This window comes from Bufo bufo, chromosome 1 (assembly GCF_905171765.1).
Source record: "Bufo bufo chromosome 1, aBufBuf1.1, whole genome shotgun sequence".
Lineage (NCBI taxonomy): Eukaryota > Metazoa > Chordata > Amphibia > Anura > Bufonidae > Bufo > Bufo bufo.
In genome coordinates this window covers 64,009,582-64,033,909 of record NC_053389.1, presented here as the reverse complement: position 1 = coordinate 64,033,909, position 24,328 = coordinate 64,009,582, and the positions used below count along the sequence as shown (strand labels likewise).

Below are 24,328 nucleotides of genomic sequence, written 5' to 3'. Positions count from 1 at the left end.
GGGTCGCGGAACGGAGCAACGGATGCGGACAGCACATGGAGTGCTGTCCGCATCTTTTGCAGCCCCATTGAAGTGAATGTGTCCGCATCTGAGCCGCCAAAACTGTGGCTCGGATGTGGACCAAAACAACGGTCGTGTGCATGAGGCCTTACAAGAACAACCTAGTAAGTGTGCATGCTGGGAGCTGTAGTTTCACAGCAGCTGGAGTAGGACACACAAGTGTTTTCTTGCTACTGGCTTTTTTTTTATCTAGTATGTTGAAGCAAGTTTTTTTCTGCCTTTTTTGGTCCCTTCTCTGTAAAGCAAAAAAATCGCTGATAAAAAAATTAAAAACACAACACTCTAAAATGCGTTAGTCTAGGTTCACATGGCAAAATCCACAGTAGAATCAGCGACTGATGAGTAGAGCATGCAGTGGCTGAAAAACGGTCTTGTTGGTGGCATAAACAGCGCCAATTACACTCTACATACACCTCCTGAATTTTACCTGACTACTACGGAAAACTACCATCAAATGCTTGCAAGTGGTGACATGCCATTTCAGGTACAGTACGTAAAAAAAAAAAAAAAAAAACAACAACACACCACTATATGCCCATTGCTGCCTTTTTTGTTTTACATTGAAGTCATTTGTAATCTGGTGATGCCGTATGGAATGTGCCTATTTTTCGCTACTGAATCAGTGACTTTTCCGGTTTTGCCTATGGGAACGCAGCCTTAAGACGACAACACCACTAAAAATGCATTTGATCTGGAAAAATTTTTAAAAAATGCAAGCACTTTTTATTGCATTGGTAAAAAAAAAAAAAAAAAAAAAGCCACAGCAAATTTGTGTGTGAAGGGGCCCTAACAGAACTAGCGTAGAATATGTGATCGGATCAGCGAGTGACCCTTCTACCCTCCACTACACAAACAGTAAACCGGTCCAAGGAAATGACGGATCTAGTTGCAAAAAATGGCAGCAGTCACTTTCCCCGAGTGTTTACTCGTGTGTTACGAGAGAATGTCTCCCGAGAAGTGAGTGCAAGCTCTTGTGACTTACCATATTCCAGGACAGGACTTCTAACCAGGACCACATTGTGTGCGTGAGAGCTCCCGGCCACATATTCATGTATCTGAATTTGGCAGTTGAAGCTCATGCAGAGTAAATAAGGATCTGTGGTTACCATGGAGAAGCCAAAACAATGACGTCACGCTCCCTTCAGCCTCCTGCAGCCGTCCCCTCCCTGCACAAAGAGCATATACTGCCTGCAGCTGCCCCCCTGAACGGGACACAAGGGTCTGCGCTGATCATGAAGATCACTCATACCGGTGCAGACCAAAGTGCGGATCGATGACCTTCCTGCTATAAAGACTAATAAAACAGGAAAGACCAGCAAATGCAAAAAATAATAAAATAAAAGCGCCACACAAAGCTGCTCACACACCTACAGCATGTATCTGGATCACCTTTCAGGATGGAATTTCAGCATTGAATTCAACGGCTCACGAGGAAGATGTAAATATGGAAACTCATCTGACAGCCCAAATAGTGGACGGACCAGTTATCAGCCCCAGTCGCCCCCCCATTAGGGTATATGCACATGATGTGTTTTACACACATTTTTTTCTCATGGATTTTCGTGCAGCACAATACAGTACAGGCAGCTAAAGTTAAAGGGGTTGTCCCACGAAAAATATTCTACATTTTTCAAACCAGCACCTGGATCTGGATACTTTTGTAATTGCATGTAATTAAAAACTTAGTATAGCCAATGAGTTATTCAATAAAATGTATCTCTATAGCGCCACCTGCTGTTTGTTCTTTTATTTCTTTCTCAGTCCACCTCGCTCAGGTGTTTGCACGCACTCAGTATAAGGCCTCATGCACACGACTGCATCGTATAGTTCTTGCGGTCCACAAATAACAGATCCGCAAAACGCGTGGATCCTCACATCCTCCCCTTTGTTAGAAATGCCTATTCTTGTCTGCAAAACAGAGAAAAATAGGACATGTTCTACTTTTTTTGGAGCGGCCCCATTGAAATGAATGGTTCCGCATCCGATCTGCAAAAAAACAGAACTACACCTCATTCACACGTCAGTGTTTTGGTCAGTGATTACCATCAGTGATTGTGAGCCAAAACCAGGACTGGAGCCTCCACAGACATAAGGTATAAGGGAAAGATCTGCACCTGCTTTGTGTTTAGATCCACACCTGGTTTTGGCTCAAAATCACTGATGGAAATCACTTACCAAAAACACTGACGTGTGAGTGAGGCATTAGTCTTACTGGTAATTCAGCTTCCATGAATGTACCATGACGGCAACCAAGTAAAGATCGACCCCTGACCTCTGTAGGGGCAGGAACAGAGAAAGGTTAAATGTGTTTTCTTTCGAGGCAAACAGGTCTATAGATGGTCGACCCCATCTTTTTACTATCATGTCGAATATCTGCCTGTTTAAGGACCATTCTCCTTGATCTATTTTCTTCCTGCTTAGGATCCGCTACCAAATTTTTTCTCCCTTTTAGATGTACAGCTGAGACGGATTTCACCGTACTTTCTGCCCAGGAAAATATTTTCCCTGACAGATTTCCTAGTCTTACTGACCTTGTTCCTACCTGATGTCTGAGGTAGGATACCGTCGTCACATTTTTATGTGTTGGCCCTTTAATTCTTCCGAGGCTGCTTTTAAGGTCTCTCAGACTGCTCTGAGCTCTCGATAATTCGATGACTGGACTGCTATCTCTGCTGACCAGACCCCCTGATAGAGACTTTCGTTGACCTTTGCTCCCCATCCTGTACCGCTTGCATCGGTGTGGATCACTACGGAGCCACCAGAGGGAAGAGTTTTTTTTACATGTTCCAGAATCAGAATTTTCTGGTCCAGTGATGTCTGGCATTTGTCCCACTTCCTCAGTAACCAGGCTTGGAGAGTTCTGTAGTGGGTCTAACACCAGGGAACCGCCATAATGCAGGATGTCATTTGACCTAAAAGACTCATGGCTTCTCTGATGGAGTAAGATCTTCTTTTCAGAAACTCCCTGGTCGTTCTTTGTATAGTTTCTATTCTTTCTGCTGGAAGAAATGATGTTTGTTTTGCAGAGTCTAGGAGAATACCGAGGAATTTCACCCTTGTTTTCGGTAGTAGGCACGATTTGCCTTGGTTTATCACCCACCCCACCCTAGACTTTCTAAAAGATGACAAAACCTGTTTAAATCTGTTTCTATTTGATGTTCTGAGTCTGATACTATGAGAAAATCATCCAGATAGGGGACTATTGTTAACCCTTCTGTTCTCAGGAAAGCTATCAACGCCACTACCAGCTTGGTGAAGACCCTGGGTGCAGATGAAATTCCGAAGGGAAGAGCGACAAATTGAAAATGTACTATATTTCCCATAGGACTTTTATTGGCGAATCTTAGGTATCTTTGTGACTGAGTTCTGATCAGAACATGATAGTACACATTCAACCAAAGGTACATCGACCTGGCCACTGATGTTACTGCAATATTGGTTTTAAGACTATACATGGCCACCTCCCAGGACTTTCGTAGAAGGCTATCAGCCTTTCTCTTCATGGGGTCTAACTGAGTGGCGTCTTCAAAGGGTAGAGAGGTCTTTTTATTAACTTTCGCTACCTGTACATCGATCTTAGGTATATCTTCAAAACTTTAGACTCAGTAGGATCAAATGACAGTCTCTTTTTAAATTCCCTAGAGATTCCCAATCTCTTTTCTGGATCCACCCATTCATCCATAATCATCTCCTTGATGTTCTCATTTATGAGAAAGACTCTAGAGTGTTTGGTCTTTAAACCTCCAAACATCTCCTCCTGTATAGAATGGGGTTTTTGTACATCTTCTATCCCCCTGACCGCTTTGAAAAGGTAGTTCATTTTCTCAGTGGAATTATTTTTTTCTTTCCGATTCTTCCACTACTACCCCTTCTGATAAGGGATTTTCGTCATCCCATCTTTTTGACGAGGAAGCTTCATCTTCCAGACCATCAGAGTCTGAGGAGGAATTTCTCGTCAATTTGGCGTTTGGGCGGTTGCAGGCCAAGGCTCTTCTCGCAGAATGATGTCAGTGAAGATTTAACTTCTTCGTGGATCATAGATTTGAATTCCTGCATGATAGACGGCTGTTCGTCTCTTACAATTTTGGTAATACACTCTTTACCGAGTTTTTTTTAGATTATTGATCAGGAAGCTTAACATAGCATTGAATTTGATTCGTACTCCTCCTCGGCTTCTTCAAAGCCTGTTTAGAGACCTATGGTAAGAGAGCAGCTCTATCAGTGCAGGATTCTTTGTATACATATATGCTCCCAAGGACATAAGGACTCAGTAAAGGAGAGTATATAGAGGTACCATACATAGAGGAATACCCATCCTGTTCCCTTAAGTAATAAAAGAGTTGTAGCCTTATGTACAAAAGTATGGTCCCCGACATACTACTACTGAGCCTTCTGCCAATGTATCCCCGCATGGGGGAACTCGCAGTTTGCTGCGTCGGAGCATCCAGCTTTCTAGGCGGCTGAATCTCAGGGTCCGACATCCTCCAGCACACCAAGCCTCAGTGCGGTTCCTGCGTCTAAGGCCTTATGCACACGACCGTGGTGTGTTTTGCGGTCCGCAAATCGCGTAGCCGCAAAACACGGATGGCGTCCGTGCGCGTTCCGCAATTTGCGGAACGGCACGGACAGCCTTTAATATAACTGCCTATTCTTGTCAGCAAAGCGCAGACAAGAAAAGGACATGTTAAAAAAAAATTGCGGGGGCCACGGAACGGAGCAACGGGTGCGGACAGAACACGGAGTGCTGTCCGCATCTTTTGCGGCCCCTGTGAAGTGAATGGGTCCGCATCCGGCTCGGATGCGGACCAAAACAACAACCGTGTGCATGAGGCCTAAGCCAGCTGATTTCACTTGGAGACAGGAGGCCGCGGCAGCATCAGGGTAGGCTCCTGATTAACAGGGAGCGTGACCCTGCCGTCTCCCTGCCAGCGTTGGAATAAACCGCTGGAGGAGGACAGGGGACATACCCGGGCACCGGATCTACTGCAAGGGAAGTACAAACCCCCGATGCAGAGCCCAGGTAGAAAATAACAAAAGACGTTTCAAATCCACTTCACCTCGCTGACTGGCAGAGAAGACTTCTTCTGTCCTGGCCACTGTAGGGGCAGGAACACACTGGTGAACGGTGGTGGGAGGGGGCAATTTAACCTTTCTCTATTCCTGCCCCTACAGAGGTCAGGGGTCAATCTCTACTTTCTTGCCGTCATGGTGCTGAAATGAAAAATGCGGATCGAAACTACGGTCATGTGCATGAGGCCTAAATGTAACTGCCGCCAGCCGTGTCTTCTGTGGCAGTTACAGGGAGAGAATTGCGGTAGAAAGGACACACTTCCTGAAAAACGACATGCCCCCGGGGTTGCCAGCCTGAAGTAAATCTAGCAGAATAAGTCCTCATGTACACGGCCGTTCCGTGCATTGGGTACCTCATACAAGCAGTATCCGTGTGGCTGCGGCCACTGCTCCAGAACCATTCCACTTAAATGGGTCCGTGATCTGTCCGCACCGCAAAAAAAAGAACATGGTCTATTTTTTTGCGGTGCGGAGGCACGGAGAGAAACTCCACAGAAGCACTCCGTAGTGCTTCCGTGCCTCCGCTCCACACTGCACCTTCTGGATTGCGGAGCCATTCAAGTGAACGGGTCTGCATCAGTAATGTGGTGAGCACGTGGCCAGTGCCTGCATATTGTGGACCCGCTGTCTGCAGCCTGCAATATGGGCCGTCCGGTCTCAGGCCTCTTGCACGCGACCGTATGTCCTCTGAGACATACGCTCCGTGAGCGGACCATATGTCCCGGAGCGGCATACATCGTGCGCACGGGAGTTTTGGCTCACAATAACTGATGGAAATAACTGACCAAGTAACTGAAGTGTGAACTTGGGCTAAAGGGAATGTGGAGATCTCTGGATCCATGTGTGGTACAGTCAGGTACTATATGGTATCTGATTTTAATTTTTTACATCATAGCATAACCCCAAATCTCAAGTACAAAGTACGGTAGCCCAAATTTACTAATCCTGTAGATGGCGTAATCTTAGACCGGCGTCTAGACCAGCGGCGGATTTATCTCAGGGGCTCAGGCTGGAGGAGAAGTCTGGTGCAGGGACAGACACTTTTCTCTGACTCTATACCAGCCGATGGTCGGCTTCCTGTGAGACAGATTTCTATGGCAGAATTGTGGCGCAATATGGCGCATTTTAGGCACGCTGCTTTCCTGTAAAGTTTTGCCCCCTTTCTGCTAAGCCATGCCCCTTGTCGGATTTCGAAATCTGAAGCATGTCAATTGTTTGTGTGGCTTTTCAGGGCAGATTGCATGGCAAAGGGTGAGATCTCTGTGGCAAAATCCACAAGCGACACGTGCGGATTTTGGTGCGGAAATGCAGCGAAATCTGCATGAAAATCCATATAAACTACACTGCCGTGTGCACATACCATTTACGGTACATTCACACTATGAAAATCCACCGCTTACTCCGTCGCAGTTTATGTAGGCTTGCACCTGGTTTAGCCCCACTGAATGGAGTTAAACCATGAGTGGACAACATCTCAAGAAGGGACATGCCCCCTATTGGCGCAGTTGCGGCTTTAAACTGCCAGCCGTGTGAACGGCCGTGCTGCCTCCCAATGAAAACAATGGGTGGCCGCCAACATGTGGCTGCCGCCAGAATTTTGTCGACGTGTGAATAGGTCCTTAGAAGAGATTTCTTCTATAATCGAAGTTGCAAGGCCACACAAACACCAGACAGGCCTCCTCATCCTGGTGTCCCTTGCCACAGCAACTTCAGTGTTTTCCTGCGATGGACAGAACGCCGCTGCCATTTTTTTCCTTCTGACCCATGAAAAATAAGACATTTCCAATCCACAAGATATTGATGAATTTATGATCGCAGAGATCACAAGAAGTGGGAGTCCTGTGTCCCCGTCTAAACGGTCGTCATGCACGCCTTCTACAGCAATATTCAATCCCTATAAGGGTCCATTCACACATCCGTGTGTGTTTTGCGGATCCACGGATCCGCCAAACACGGACAGCGGCAATGTGCGTTCCGCATTTTGCGGACCGCACATTGCCGGCACTAAGAGAATATGCCTATTCTTGTCCGCTATTGCGGACAAGAATAGGACATGTTCTATTTTTTTCAGGATCGGAATTGCGGACCCGGAAGTTCCGCAAAATGCGGAATGGAATTGCGGATGTGTGAATGGAGCCTAAGACTCATGGAGAGAGCTATGTCTAACAGTCCCACAGGCTTTGAATGGAGCAGCAGGACGCATGCATGACCACCACTCCATTCAAATGCAGAACATGGTCGGGGTCCCCGTGGTTCTTGTGATTGGTGGAGGTCCTGTGGATCGGTGATAAATGTATGATTTTGCAGCGTGCTCTCCATTCACTGCTGTAGGAGTTTTGAAAATTTGGGATCTCCCATAGTGGTGAACTGAGGATGGCCGTGCACGCTGCTCTATCTTCACTTCGAGGGGGGGGGGGGGGGCATTCTGGCGATAGGAGTGGGTCCCATATACTACCATACAGTGACAGAATACTAGTATACATTGACAGAATATTACTAGCGTACATTGACAGAATAGGATTCCAATACAATGCCAGAATAATACTACCGAACAGTAACAGAATGATACTATCACACAGTGACAATAAATAGTACTGCCATACCATGCCAGAATAATACTACCAAACATTGACAGAATAGTACTTCATACAGAACCATACAGTGAAAGAAGAATACTACCATCCATTGACAGGCATGTATCGGGCACTGATCACAAATTATATGTCGATACTCAGGCCTGTTCACCTGTTGTGCATCCACAAACCGGCAGTGGACAATGAGGGGGCTTATGAGCATGCGTACATTATGGCAAGGACTCCAGAAGAAGACCTCCCAATGTATTCCACTGTCAATTTGCGGGCAGCCAGATGACTGATCTGGAGTCAGTGGGAGGAGTACTATTCATATAATACTGTACTGAAAGTGTTCCTGTACGTTTAACTAAATTCCGAGTGCTGAGACCTCCAGCAATCACTAAAACGAGGAGAAAGAAGCGGCTGCTGGAGATGGGATCAATAGAAATAGTCTATCAGCCCGTTTTCAGTTCCTCTACAGCGACAAGAAAGAGTCCTCCATGTGAGCGCTTCTCTTGTCTCATTCGAGCGATCATGGGGGTCTTCGCACTCCGAACAATAAAAACCTTAAAGGGGTTGTCCCATGAAAAATATTCTACAGTTTTCAAACCAGCCCCCTGGATCTGAATACTTTTGTAATTTCATGTAATTAAACATTTCGCATAGCCACTGAGCTATTCAATAAAATGTATCTGTATAGCGCCACCTAGTGTTTGTTTGATTTTCTTATTTCCTTGTCCTGCTCACTGAGATGGCCGCACATGCTCAGTTTCACCATATCAATGGCAGAAGCAAAAAAGGCCAAAAAACACATCAAATGTATGATCAAATTGAATCAGAGATTTTCAATATCTTGAATGCAACCATGTGCGGTTCTCCGTGGTTACTGGTGACTGGGATAGCCAGGTGATGTGGGCCAAGGTATGCCCACTTCAGTTTGTTTACATGCCCATGACCGTGTCCGTATATTTGACCGCAAATCACAGACCTGCAAAATACAGACACCTTCTGTGTGCATTCTTATTTTTGTCAATCGAAAGGACTACTCTGCTCCGCAATCTGGTTCTATAATCTGCGGAATGGCCACACGATCCACAAAACATACCAATGTGTGCATGGCGCCACAGAAATGAATGGGTGAGGTTGCACAAGGACGTGTAGCAGCATATACACAATAGCTGCCCCCGATGCCGAATTTGAACAGGCAGGAGATTAAAGGGGTCGGGTGGGATGTCCAGCCCTATCAATTATACGGCAGGTGGGCGCTTCCACACCGGTGGGGGCAGCCTCCCACAGATGACGTAGTCTGGCTAATGAGATAAATCTATATTTTAGGCCTAGTGGTCAGTGTGAAAATTGCAGGATTTTAGGATTTTTATTTAAATATAGATAGTGACATGGCAAAATAAAAAATAAAAAATTTACAAAATTAAACAATAAACAATTACAAAGACTGATAAAAAAAATCTGTTTAATATCAAAACCTGATTTAAAAAAATAGGTCATTCCCTTTAAATGGGTCGTCTCCCCTCATCGCTGGCATACCGCAAGAATATGCCACCAATGTCAGATAGGTGCAGGTCCAACCTCTGGGACTGGCACCTATTTCTAGGATAAAGATCCCATAGAGAACAAGAGAGCACCGCACATGCGCGGCCGGCCTCTATTCATTTCTATGGGAGAGCCAAAAATAGTCGTCTACTTCCGGCGATTCCATAGAAGCAAGTGGAGCGCTGGCTACGCATGCGCTGTGCTCTCTCCATTCATTTATATGGGACTTACGAAAATTGCAGATTGCGCCGTTCAGCTCTTTTCACCGCTCCAGTAGAAATAAATGGAAGACGACCATGCATGCGAGGAGCACTCCCTTGAATATTGGAGGCTCAAATCTATAGAGGGCGAGAGTCCCTGGGGTGGGACTTGCTCCTATCTGATCTTGGTGGCATTTTGAGGGGAGACAACCCCTTTAAGAGCCCACTGCTCATTCATGGCATTTTTTCTATCCACTGCTATGGGACTTCTGAAAATAGCGGAGCCAGTGCCCACCTAGGGTTGGGCGAAATCAAAAATACTCCCACGATAACGATATTAAGAAATTTATCATAATAACGGTATATATATATATTTGCCATAAATACCCAATTGAGAAGGAAAAAACACTGAAAACATGCTGGAAATTTGGTGACAGCCTCCTTCAACTTCCACTGCCCTGTCTGTCCTATAAAGGCTACGAAGAGACATTAAACTGGATGGGGCTTGTACAGTATAATGTCTCCGTGCTGCCCCCACACATTATGGTAATGCCTCCTTGTGGCCCCACAGTCCCACACCATGTAATGAGGCCCGGGCCGGGGAGTGAGCGGTGAACAGGGCTTTCACTCACCAGCATCTACAGCACAGTGTATACAGGGTGCAGGGTCAGTGTATACAGGTATATGGGGTACAGCACAGTGTATACAGGGTGCAGGGTCAGTGTATACAGGTATATGGGGTACAGCACAGTGTATACAGGGTGCAGGGTCAGTGTATACAGGTATATGGGGTACAGCACAGTGTATACAGGGTGCAGGGTCAGTGTATACAGGTATATGGGGTACAGCACAGTGTATACAGGGTGCAGGGTCAGTGTATACAGGTATATGGGGTACAGCACAGTGTATACAGGGTGCAGGGTCAGTGTATACAGGTATATGGGGTACAGCACAGTATATACAGGGTGCAGGGTCAGTGTATACAGGTATATGGGGTACAGCACAGTGTATACAGGGTGCAGGGTCAGTGTATACAGGTATATGGGGTACAGCACAGTGTATACAGGTATATGGGGTACAGCACAGTGTATACAGGGTGCAGGGTCAGTGTATACAGGTATATGGGGTACAGCACAGTGTATACAGGTATATGGGGTACAGCACAGTGTATACAGGGTGCAGGGTCAGTGTATACAGGTATATGGGGCACAGCACTGTGTATACGAGGTGTAGGGTCAGTGTATACAGGTATATGGGGCACAGCACAGTGTATACAGGTATATGGGGCTCAGCACTGTGTATACAGGTATATGGGGCACAGCACTGTGTATACAGGTATATGGGGCACAGCACTGTGTATACAGGTATATGGGGCACAGCACTGTGTATACAGGTATATGGGGCACAGCACTGTGTATACAGGTATATGGGGCACAGCACTGTGTATACAGGTATATGGGGCTCAGCACTGGGTATACAGGTAGATGGGGCACAACACTGTGTATACAGGTATATGGGGCACAGCACTGTGTATACAGATATATGGGGCACAGCACTGTGTATACAGGTATATGGGGCACAGCACTGTGTATACGAGGTGTAGGGTCAGTGTATACAGGTATATGGGGCACAGCACTGGGTATACAGGTATATGGGGCACAGCACTGTGTATACAGGTATATGGGGCACAGCACTGGGTATACAGGTATATGGGGCACAGCACTGGGTATACAGGTAGATGTATATGGGGCACAGCACTGGGTATACAGGTATATGGGGCACAGCACTGGGTATACAGGTAGATGGGGCACAGCACTGTGTATACAGGTAGATGGGGCACAGCACTGTGTATACAGGTAGATGGGGCACAGCACAGTGTATACAGGTAGATGGGGCACAACACTGTGTATACAGGTATATGGGGCACAGCACAGTGTATACAGGTAGATGGGGCACAGCACTGTGTATACAGGTAGATGGGGCACAGCACTGTGTATACAGGTAGATGGGGCACAGCACTGTGTATACAGGTAGATGGGGCACAGCACTGTGTATACAGGTAGATGGGGCACAGTACTGTGTATACAGGTAGATGGGGCACAGCACTGTGTATACAGGTATATGGGGCACAGCACAGTGTATACAGGTATATGGGGCACAGCACAGTGTATACAGGTATATGGGGCACAGCACTGTGTATACAGGTATATGGGGCACAGCACTGTGTATACAGGTATATGGGGCACAGCACTGTGTATACAGGTAGATGGGGCACAGCACTGTGTATACAGGTAGATGGGGCACAGCACTGTGTATACAGGTAGATGGGGCACAGCACTGTGTATACAGGTAGATGGGGCACAGTACTGTGTATACAGGTATATGGGGCACAGCACAGTGTATACAGGTATATGGGGCACAGCACTGGGTATACAGGTAGATGGGGCACAGCACTGTGTATACAGGTAGATGGGGCACAGCAATGTGTATACGGGGTGCAGGGTCAGTGTATACAGGTATATGGGGTACAGCACTGTGTATACGGGGTGTAGGGTCAATGTATACAGGTATATGGGGCACAGCACTGGGTATACAGGTATATGGGGCACAGCACAGTGTATACAGGTATATGGGGCACAGCACTGGGTATACAGGTATATGGGGCACAGCACTGGGTATACAGGTATATGGGGCACAGCACAGTGTATACAGGTATATGGGGCACAGCACTGTGTATACAGGTATATGGGGCACAGCACAGTGTATACAGGTATATGGGGCACAGCACTGTGTATACAGGTATATGGGGCACAGCACTGTGTATACAGGTATATGGGGCACAGCACTGTGTATACAGGTATATGGGGCACAGCACAGTGTATACAGGTATATGGGGCACAGCACTGTGTATACAGGTATATGGGGCACAGCACTCGGTATTAAACGCTGCAGCTGCTCAAGAATCTCTTCTTAAAAGTGAAGGAATACTAAATGAGAGTCCGTCAGTGGTTGGCACAGAAAAAGCAGATTTGTAGTAATGTGATGTGTGACAGGAGAAGAGCAGCGCCTATGTGGTACCGCTTATCTCTGTACCATCGTCCGTTATATTACACACGTGCTGTGTCTCCAGGATGGGGCTCAGCTACAGTTTGTCTCCATTGTTTAAAATTCATCGATAGTAAGTGCCCCCCGCCCGGACCATTCAGGTTCCTGATGAAATGCGCAGCGGCAGGTAAAACCAGTTTGCGGTGCAGCCTCAGAGCCGATCTCCCGCTCTTTTGGGAGGTTTAGACGCCTGTAGACTGACGACCTCTATGTGAGGAGCTCAGTTTTATAGAAGGGTTGATGCTGCTGACTGGCCGTGTAATACAGAGGTCCTGGCCCATCAGGATGGTTTTTACACATAGGGGGAGATTTTTGAAAAAATCTGTCTTTGTTGTCCGTACCAACCTATCACAGCGCAGCATTCATTTTTTCGGAGCACAATTAGAAATGAAAGCTGCACCGTGATTGGTTGATATGGACAACAAAGACAGATTTTACTGTTAGACACGTTCATAAATCTGACCCATTGTCTTTTTTGGTGCTTAGTGTATACAGGTATATGGGGTACAGCACAGTATATACAGGGTGCAGGGTCAGTGTATACAGGTATATGGGGTACAGCACAGTGTACACAGGGTGCAGGGTCAGTGTATACAGGTATATGGGGCACAGCACTGGGTATACAGGTATATGGGGCACAGCACTGTGTATACAGGGTGCAGGGTCAGTGTATACAGGTATATGGGGTACAGCACAGTGTATACGAGGTATATGGGGCACAGCACTGTGTATACAGGTAGATGGGGCACAGCACTGTGTAGATGGGGCACAGCACTGGGTATACAGGTATATGGGGCACAGCACTGTGTATACAGGTATATGGGGCACAGCACTGGGTATACAGGTATATGGGGCACAGCACTGGGTATACAGGTATATGGGGCACAGCACAGTGTATACAGGTATATGGGGCACAGCACTGGGTATACAGGTATATGGGGCACAGCACTGGGTATACAGGTATATGGGGCTCAGCACTGTGTATACAGGTATATGGGGCACAGCACTGGGTATACAGGTATATGGGGCACAGCACTGTGTATACAGGTATATGGGGCACAGCACTGGGTATACAGGTATTTGGGGCACAGCACTGTGTATACGAGGTGTAGGGTCAGTGTATACAGGTATATGGGGCACAGCACTGGGTATAAAGGGTGCAGGGTCAGTGTATACAGGTATATGGGGTACAGCACAGTGTATACAGGGTGCAGGGTCAGTGTATACAGGTATATGGGGCACAGCACTGTGTATACAGGTATATGGGGCACAGCACTGTGTATACAGGTATATGGGGCACAGCACTGTGTATACAGGTATATGGGGCACAGCACTGGGTATACAGGTATATGGGGCACAGCACAGTGTATACAGGTATATGGGGCACAGCACTGGGTATACAGGTATATGGGGCACAGCACTGGGTATACAGGTATATGGGGCTCAGCACTGTGTATACAGGTATATGGGGCACAGCACTGGGTATACAGGTATATGGGGCACAGCACTGTGTATACAGGTATATGGGGCACAGCACTGGGTATACAGGTATTTGGGGCACAGCACTGTGTATACGAGGTGTAGGGTCAGTGTATACAGGTATATGGGGCACAGCACTGGGTATAAAGGGTGCAGGGTCAGTGTATACAGGTATATGGGGTACAGCACAGTGTATACAGGGTGCAGGGTCAGTGTATACAGGTATATGGGGCACAGCACTGTGTGTACAGGTATATGGGGCACAGCACTGTGTATACAGGTATATGGGGCACAGCACTGTGTATACAGGTATATGGGGCACAGCACTGTGTATACAGGTATATGGGGCACAGCACTGTGTATACGAGGTGTAGGGTCAGTGTATACAGGTATATGGGGCACAGCACTGGGTATACAGGTATATGGGGCACAGCACTGTGTATACGAGGTGTAGGGTCAGTGTATACAGGTATATGGGGCACAGCACAGTGTATACAGGTATATGGGGCACAGCACTGTGTATACAGGTATATGGGGCACATCACTGGGTATACAGGTATATGGGGCACAGCACTGAGTATACAGGTATATGGGGCACATCACTGGGTATACAGGTATTTGGGGCACAGCACTGGGTATACGAGGTGTAGGGTCAGTGTATACAGGTATATGGGGCACAGCACTGGGTATAAAGGGTGCAGGGTCAGTGTATACAGGTATATGGGGTACAGCACAGTGTATACAGGGTGCAGGGTCAGTGTATACAGGTATATGGGGTACAGCACAGTGTATACAGGGTGCAGGGTCAGTGTATACAGGTATATGGGGCACAGCACTGTGTATACAGGTATATGGGGCACAGCACTGTGTATACAGGTATATGGGGCACAGCACTGTGTATACAGGTATATGGGGCACAGCACTGTGTATACAGTTATATGGGGCACAGCACTGTGTATACAGGTATATGGGGCACAGCACTGTGTATACAGGTATATGGGGAACAGCACTGGGTATACAGGTATATGGGGCACAGCACTGTGTATACGAGGTGTAGGGTCAGTGTATACAGGTATATGGGGCACAGCACAGTGTATACAGGTATATGGGGCACAGCACTGTGTATACAGGTATATGGTCCACAGCACTGGGTATACAGGTATATAGGGCACAGCACTGGGTATACAGGTATATGGGGCACAGCACTGTGTATACAGGTATATGGGGCACAGCACTGTGTATACAGGTATATGGGGCACATCACTGGGTATACAGGTATATGGGGCACAGCACTGAGTATACAGGTATATGGGGCACAGCACTGTGTATACGAGGTGTAGGGTCAGTGTATACAGGTATATGGGGCACAGCACAGTGTATACAGGTATATGGGGAACAGCACTGGGTATACAGGTATATGGGGCACAGCACTGTGTATACGAGGTGTAGGGTCAGTGTATACAGGTATATGGGGCACAGCACTGTGTATACAGGTATATGGGGCACAGCACAGTGTATACAGGTATATGGGGAACAGCACTGGGTATACAGGTATATGGGGCACAGCACTGTGTATACAGGTATATGGGGCACAGCACTGAGTATACAGGTATATGGGGAACAGCACTGGGTATACAGGTATATGGGGCACATCACTGGGTATACAGGTATATGGGGCACAGCACTGAGTATACAGGTATATGGGGCACAGCACTGTGTATACGAGGTGTAGGGTCAGTGTATACAGGTATATGGGGCACAGCACTGTGTATACAGGTATATGGGGCACAGCACAGTGTATACAGGTATATGGGGAACAGCACTGGGTATACAGGTATATGGGGCACAGCACTGTGTATACAGGTATATGGGGCACAGCACTGAGTATACAGGTATATGGGGAACAGCACTGGGTATACAGGTATATGGGGCACATCACTGGGTATACAGGTATATGGGGCACAGCACTGTGTATACAGGTATATGGGGCACAGCACAGTGTATACAGGTATATGGGGCACAGCACTGTGTATACAGGTATATGGTCCACAGCACTGGGTATACAGGTATATGGGGCACAGCACTGGGTATACAGGTATATGGGGCACAGCACTGTGTATACGAGGTGTAGGGTCAGTGTATACAGGTATATGGGGCACAGCACTGTGTATACAGGTATATGGGGCACAGCACTGTGAATACAAGTATATGGGGCACAGCACTGTGTATACAGGTATATGGGGCACAGCACTGTGTATACAGGTAGATGGGGCACAGCACTGTGTATACAGGTAGATGGGGCACAGCACTGTGTATACAGGTAGATGGGGCACAGCACTGTGTATACAGGTATATGGGGCACAGCACTGGGTATACAGGTATATGGGGCACAGCACTGGGTATACAGGTATATGGGGCACAGCACTGGGTATACAGGTATATGGGGCACAGCACAGTGTATACAGGTATATGGGGCACAGCACTGGGTATACAGGTATATGGGGCACAGCACTGGGTATACAGGTATATGGGGCACAACACTGGGTATACAGGTATATGGGGCACAGCACTGTGTATACAGGTATATGGGGCACAGCACTGTGTATACAGGTAGATGGGGCACAGCACTGGGTATACAGGTATATGGGGCACAGCACTGTGTATACAGGTATATGGGGCACAGCACTGGGTATACAGGTATATGGGGCACAGCACTGTGTATACAGGTAGATGGGGCACAGCACTGTGTATACAGGTAGATGGGGCACAGCACTGTGTATACAGGTAGATGGGGCACAGCACTGTGTATACAGGTAGATGGGGCACAGCACTGTGTAGATGGGGCACAGCACTGTGTATACAGGTAGATGGGGCACAGCACTGTGTATACAGGTAGATGGGGCACAGCACTGTGTATACAGGTAGATGGGGCACAGCACTGTGTATACAGGTAGATGGGGCACAGCACTGTGTAGATGGGGCACAGCACTGTGTATACAGGTAGATGGGGCACAGCACTGTGTATACAGGTAGATGGGGCACAGCACTGTGTATACAGGTAGATGGGGCACAGCACTGTGTATACAGGTAGATGGAGCACAGCACTGTGTATACAGGTAGATGGGGCACAGCACTGTGTATACAGGTATATGGGGCACAGCACAGTGTATACAGGTAGATGGGGCACAGCACTGTGTATACAGGTAGATGGGGCACAGCACTGTGTATACAGGTATATGGGGCACAGCACAGTGTATACAGGTATATGGGGCACAGCACTGGGTATACAGGTATATGGGGCACAGCACTGGGTATACAGGTAGATGGGGCACAGCACTGTGTATAGAGGTATATGGGGCACAGCACAGTGTATACAGGTATATGGGGCACAGCACTGTGTATACAGGTATATGGGGCACAGCACAGTGTATACAGGTATATGGGGCACAGCACTGGGTATACAGGTATATGGGGCACAGCACTGGGTATACAGGTAGATGGGGCACAGCACTGTGTATACAGGTATATGGAGCACAGCACAGTGTATACAGGTATTTGGGGCACAGCACTGTGTATACAGGTAGATGGGGCACAGCACTGTGTATACAGGTATATGGGGCACAGCACAGTGTATACAGGTATATGGGGCACAGCACTGGGTATACAGGTATATGGGGCACAGCACAGTGTATACAGGTATATGGGGCACAGCACTGTGTATACAGGTAGATGGGGCACAGCACTGTGTATACAGGTAGATGGGGCACAGCACTGTGTATACAGGTAGATGGGGCACAGCACTGTGTATACAGGTATATGGGGCACAGCACAGTGTATACAGGTATATGGGGCACAGCACTGTGTATACAGGTATATGGGGCACAGCACTGTGTATACAGGTATATGGGGCACAGCACTCGGTATTAAACGCTGCAGCTGCTGAAGAATCTCTTCTTAAAGCTACTTTCACACTTGTGTTGTTCTTTTCCGGCATAGAGTTCCGTCACAGGGGCTCTATACCGGAAAAGAACTGATCAGTTTTATCCCCATGCATTCTGAATGGAGAGTAATCCGTTCAGTTTGCATCAGGATGTCTTCAGTTCAGTCGTTTTGACTGATCAGGCAAAAGAGAAAACCGTAGCATGCTACGGTTTTATCTCCGGCTAAAAAAACTGAAGACTTGTCTGAATGCCGGATCAGGCATTTTTTCCCATAGGAATGTATTAGTGCCGGATCCGTCCTTCCGGTATGCGCATGCGCAGACTGAAAAAAAGGTGAAAAAATAAATGCCGGATCCGTTTTTGCCGGATGACACCGGAAAGACGGATCCGGCATTTCAATGCATTTTTTCGACTGATCAGGCATTTTTAAGACTGATCAGGATCCTGATCAGTCTTACTAATGCCATCAGTTAGCATACATTTTGCCTGATCCGGCAGGCAGTTCCGGCGACGGAACTGCTTGCCGGATCTCTCTGCCGCAAGTGTGAAAGTAGCCTAAAAGTGAAGGAATACTAAATGAGAGTCCGTCAGTGGTTGGCACAGAAAAAGCAGATTTGTAGTAATGTGATGTGTGACAGGAGAAGAGCAGCGCCTATGTGGTACCGCTTATCTCTGTACCATCGTCCGTTATATTACACACGTGCTGTGTCTCCAGGATGGGGCTCAGCTACAGTTTGTCTCCATTGTTTAAAATTCATCGACAGTAAGTGCCCCCCGCCCGGACCATTCATGTTCCTGATGAAATGCGCAGCGGCAGGTAAAACCAGTTTGCGGTGCAGCCTCAGAGCCGATCTCCCGCTCTTTTGGGAGGTTTAGACGCCTGTAGACTGACGACCTCTATGTGAGGAGCTCAGTTTTATAGAAGGGTTGATGCTGCTGACTGGCCGTGTAATACAGAGGTCCTGGCCCATCAGGCTGGTTTTTACACATAGGGGGAGATTTTTGAAAAAATCTGTCTTTATTGTCCGTACCAACCTATCACAGCGCAGCATTCATTTTTTCGGAGCACAAATAGAAATGAAAGCTGCACTGTGATTAGTTGATATGGGCAACAAAGACAGATTTTACTGTTAGACACGTTCATAAATCTGACCCATTGTCTTTTTTGGTGTTTGCTGCATTTTTTATGCTGCCAGATGCTACTTTAACCCCTCTCTGCTCAGTAACATACACAGAGCGCTGGTAGTTAAAAAGGTTTTCTGCTTTCCCCACGGTGATGATCTATCCACCGCATGGGTCATCAATATCAGATCAGTGGGGGTCCCGGGTGCTGGTTGTCAGACCCCCGGATCTGATATTAAAGGGGTCATCCAAAGCCTATAATGCCCCCCCCCCCCCCCCAGCCCCAAATATACCCGGGCCCCTCACACAGATCCACTAGATTGGGGATAACTATTAGATTGGTGGGTGTCCTACAACAGCCAATCAGAAGAATGGGTACCTCTCAGAGCCCCCAAAATGAACGGAGCCGCAGGTCGGGCATGAGCACTGCCTCTCCATTGATTTGTACGGCAGTCCCCGGAGACAGCAAAGTACAGCACTCAGCTATTTCCATAGAGACGAATGGAGTGGCTGAGCGCATGCCCATCCAGCCGCTCCGCAGAGGGGCCCGGAGAGGTACAGTGTACCTGTTCTTGTGATTGTTGGGTGTCCCAGCGGTAGGACCCCCACCAATCTAATAGTTATATCCTATCCTGTGGATAGGGCATACCTTTTAACAATACACTAGATGAATAACCCTTTAATTCTGTTGTTTTTTTTTTGGATGCATGCAGTTTTTGATTGCTTTATAACTTTCAGTTTCACACTGACAGGTAGCCTATCAGACACTGCCGTAGGCCTCCATAGATGGCCTATCAGACACTGCCGTAGGCCTCCATAGATGGCCTATCAGACACTGCCGTAGGCCTCCATAGATGGCCTATTAGACACTGCCGTGGGCCTCCATAATTGGCCTATTAGACACTGCCGTGGGCCTCCATAGATGGCCTATTAGACACTGCCGTGGGCCTCCATAGATGGCCTATTAGACACTGCCGTGGGCCTCCATAATTGGCCTATTAGACACTGCCGTGGGCCTCCATAGATGGCCTATTAGACACTGCAGTAGTCCTCCATAGATGGCCTATCAGACACTGCCGTAGGCCTCCATAGATGGCCTATTAGACACTGCAGTAGTCCTCCATAGATGGCCTATTAGACACTGCCGTGGGCCTCCATAAATGGCCTATCAGACACTGCCGTGGGCCTCCATAGATGGCCTATCAGACACTGCCGTGGGCCTCCATAGATGGCCTATCAGACACTGCCGTAGTCCACCATAGATGGCCTATTAGACACTGCAGTAGTCCTCCATAGATGGCCTATTAGACACTACCGTGGGCCTCCATAGATGGCCTATTAGACACTGCCGTGGGCCTCCATAGATGGCCTATTAGACACTGCCGTGGGCCTCCATAGATGGCCTATTAGACACTGCCGTGGGCCTCCATAGATGGCCTATTAGACACTGCCGTGGGCCTCCATAGATGGCCTATTAGACACTGCCGTGGGCCTCCATAGATGGCCTATTAGACACTGCCGTAGGCCTCCATAGATGGCCTATTAGACACTGCCGTGGGCTTCCATAGATGGCCTATTACACACTGCCGTAGGCCTCCATAGATGGCCTATTAGACACTGCCGTAGGCCTCCATAGATGGCCTATTAGACACTGCCGTAGGCCTCCATAGATGGCCTATTAGACACTGCAGTAGGCCTCCATAGATGGCCTATTAGACACTGCTGTAGGCCTCCATAGATGGCCTATCAGACACTGCCGTAGGCCTCCATAGATGGCCTATTAGATACTGCCGTAGGCCTCCATAGATGGCCTATCAGACACTGCCGTAGGCCTCCATAGATGGCCTATTAGACACTGCAGTAGGCCTCCATAGATGGCCTATTAGACACTGCCGTAGGCCTCCATAGATGGCCTATAAGACACTGCCGTGGGCTTTCATAGATGGCCTATTAGACACTGCCGTGGGCCTCCATAGATAGCATATTAGACACTGCCGTGGGCCTCCATAGATGGCCTATTAGACACTGCCGTGGGCTTCCATAGATGGCCTATTAGACACTGCCGTAGGCCTCCATAGATGGCCTATTAGACACTGCCGTAGGCCTCCATAGATGGCCTATTAGACACTGCCGTGGGCCTCCATAGATAGCATATTAGACACTGCCGTAGGCCTCCATAGATAGCATATTAGACACTGCCGTAGGCCTCCATAGATGGCCTATTAGACACTGCCGTAGGCCTCCATAGATGGCCTATTAGACACTGCCGTGGGCCTCCATAGATGGCCTATTAGACACTGCCGTGGGCCTCCATAGATGGCCTATTAGACACTGCCGTAGGGAGATCCTCAAGCGTAAATAAGACAGGATCAGTATGAGGGTCCTTACACATATGAATTTTGCTATGGCGTTTTTTTTTATTTTATAAACACTGGAGCAAAAAACAACAAAAAATGCAAAGGTGTCAAAAAATGTCTACTAAAAGCTATGCATGAATGTGTTCTTGTTCTGAAACTGGCTGACCTGTTACATGTGCGCTTGGCAGCTGAAGGCGTCTGTGTTGGTCCCATGTTCATGTGTGCCCGCATTGCTGAGAAACATGATGTTTTATTATATGCAAATGAGGCTCTAGGAGCAACGGGGGCGTTACCAGTACACCTAGAGGCTCTGCTCTCTCTGCAACTGCTGCACTCGGCACTTTCATTGACAGGGCCAGGCAGTGTAAATGTGATCACGCCTGGTTCTGCCAATCAAAGTGCAGAGGACGCGGCAGTTGCAGAGAGAGCTGAGCCTCTAGGTGTACCGGTAACGCCCCCGTTGCTGCTAGAGGCTCATTTGCATATATTTAAACAATTATTTTTTTTGTAATGCAGGCACATATGAACATGGGACCAACACAGACGTCTTCAGCTGCCGAGTGCACATGTAACAGGTCAGCCGGTGTCATAGGTACAAAACTGCTGACAGATTCCCTTTAAAAATTTCCCTTGTGATAAAGTTCCCCCACTGTGTCTGTGGATAGCACAATGCACAGGAACCCAGTAAGGTATAGTATGGGTATGCTCTAACTGGCAATGAGAAAGCCCTGGTCCTCTCCCCTCGTACAGTGCGGCAGTTGATTGCTAGGTAAGGCTATGTTCACACCCTTTGTAGCCTCTGTCGCAGATTACATCATTTTTCTCAAAATGCTGGACGAAACCCAACAGAACCCAGTGTGGTCCACTGGTCGCTGCGACCAACGGATGGAATAAAGTCAGACAAGTGAGTCTAGCCGCGCACTGAGTCTATCCTCCAACTAAAGCTGGTGCCGTGCCACACACAGGGGCGACATAAAGGGACAGCTCTTCACGATTTGTACTAATGTGGCAGGCATATTAGTGTACATATAAAAGGGGAATAACTTCTCTTCTGTAGAACGGACATATGGATGTGGAAGACGCAAGGATGATCCATGTGCTCGCGGCATCCGCAGAAAGATAGAACATGTCCTATACGTGGCTGCAGAATGCGGACCCCGGACCCACTGAAGTCATTAGGTCTGCAAAACATTTGGATGCAACAGGGACGGTGTCTGTATTTTGTGGATCTACAATTTGCGGACCACGAAATCCATAGGGCGGTGGGACGGGGCCTAAGTGCGTATTTCTACAGTAAGTAGAAGTGGCTTAGTTGCCCATAGCAACCAATCAGATCCCACCTTTTATTTTCTAAAGGAGCTGTCAAAAATGACCCCCTTACTGTAGAAATACGCACTTAGGCCCCAGTCCCACTGCCCTATGGATTTCGTGGTCCGCAAATTGTAGATCCACAAAATAACCGTCCCTGTTGCATCCGAATGTTTTGCAGACGTAATGACTTCAGTGGGTCCGGGGTCCGCATTCTACAGCCACGTTTGTATGTGTCTGCATGTATGTATGTATATGTATGTACAGTATCTGAATGTAGCGTGTGTGTATATATGGAGGTCTCTGTGTGTCTATGTACATGTATTAGTATGTGTCGTTATGTACGTGTATTTGTGTTTCTGTCTGTATTGTATACATGTATGTTCTTTATGTGTGTGTCCTGTATCTGTGTCTATTGTATACATGTATGTTCTGTATGTGTATGTACTGTATACATGTGTTCTTTATGTGTATATGTACTGTATACATGTATGTTCTGTATGTACTGTATACATGTATGTTCTGTATGTGTTGTATACATGTATGTTCTGTATCTGTGTCTATTGTATACATGTATGTTCTGTATGTACTGTATGTATGTACTGTATACATGTATGTACTGTATAATGTATGTTCTGTATGTACTGTATACATGTATGTTCTGTATGTGTTGTATACATGTATGTTCTGTATGTGTTGTATACATGTATGTTCTGTATGTGTTGTATACATGTATGTTCTGTATGTGTTGTATACATGTATGTTCTGTATGTGTTGTATACATGTATGTTCTTTATGTGTATATGTACTGTATACATGTATGTTCTGTATGTACTGTATACATGTATGTTCTGTATGTGTGTCTGTACTGTATACATGGATGTTCTGTATGTGTATGTACTGTATACATGTGTTCTTTATGTGTATGTACTGTATACATGTGTTCTTTATGTGTATATGTACTGTATACATGTATGTTCTGTATGTGTCTGTACTGTATACATGTATGTTCTGTATGTGTCTGTACTGTATACATGTATGTGTCTGTATTTGCACACAGGGGTAGGTAGGTATTAGGATGTGTCGGTAGGTGTCTCTGGGGCATACACAATGACAGCAGCCCCTGGGCCCGTGCAGTGCATTGTGTGCAGCAGGAGGAGGAGGAGGCGGCTGGACTGAGGAGGAAGCGGTACTCACACTGCACTACTGCCGCCGGCGCCGCTGTGACAGATCCTGCCCGCTCCTGTGTCACACACAGAGGAAGGAAAGTGCAACATAAAAGCAGCGAAGAGAAGCTGGAGGCTCCAGGACCTGGGATGACGTCAGGGTCATGTGATTAGTCACATGCTCAGGAGGAGTCAGGATCATGTGACCATACAGGGCACGAGGGGAAGGAGCCTGAGTGCTGCGCTGTGTAACATACATGTACTGAAGCCATGCTGCAGCAGAGCTGTGTGTGTAATGTGCATGGAGCCCAGTGTGTGATGTACCTGCAGCAGAGCTGTGTGTGTAATGTGCATGGAGCCCAGTGTGTGATGTACCTGCAGCAGAGCTGTGTGTGT

General features: G+C 47.4%; 1 protein-coding gene across 2 annotated transcripts in view; it reads right to left on the bottom strand.

Moving 5' to 3' along the window:
• Nucleotides 1-24,092, bottom strand: part of TBCEL (tubulin folding cofactor E like) — a 53,876-nt gene extending 29,784 nt beyond the window's left edge. The window contains exon 1 of one of the 2 annotated variants that reach the window (XM_040425233.1): nt 23,964-24,092. Coding sequence is in view for 1 of the 2 variants with exons in the window: in XM_040425226.1 (XP_040281160.1) it covers nt 1,043-1,111 (69 nt within the window). In the remaining variant the exon portion in view is untranslated. Of the gene's footprint in view, nt 1-1,042; nt 1,266-23,963 lie in introns of those variants that run through there. The other variant, XM_040425226.1, reaches the window with a different exon arrangement.
• Between the last annotated feature and the right edge of the window lie 236 nt (nt 24,093-24,328).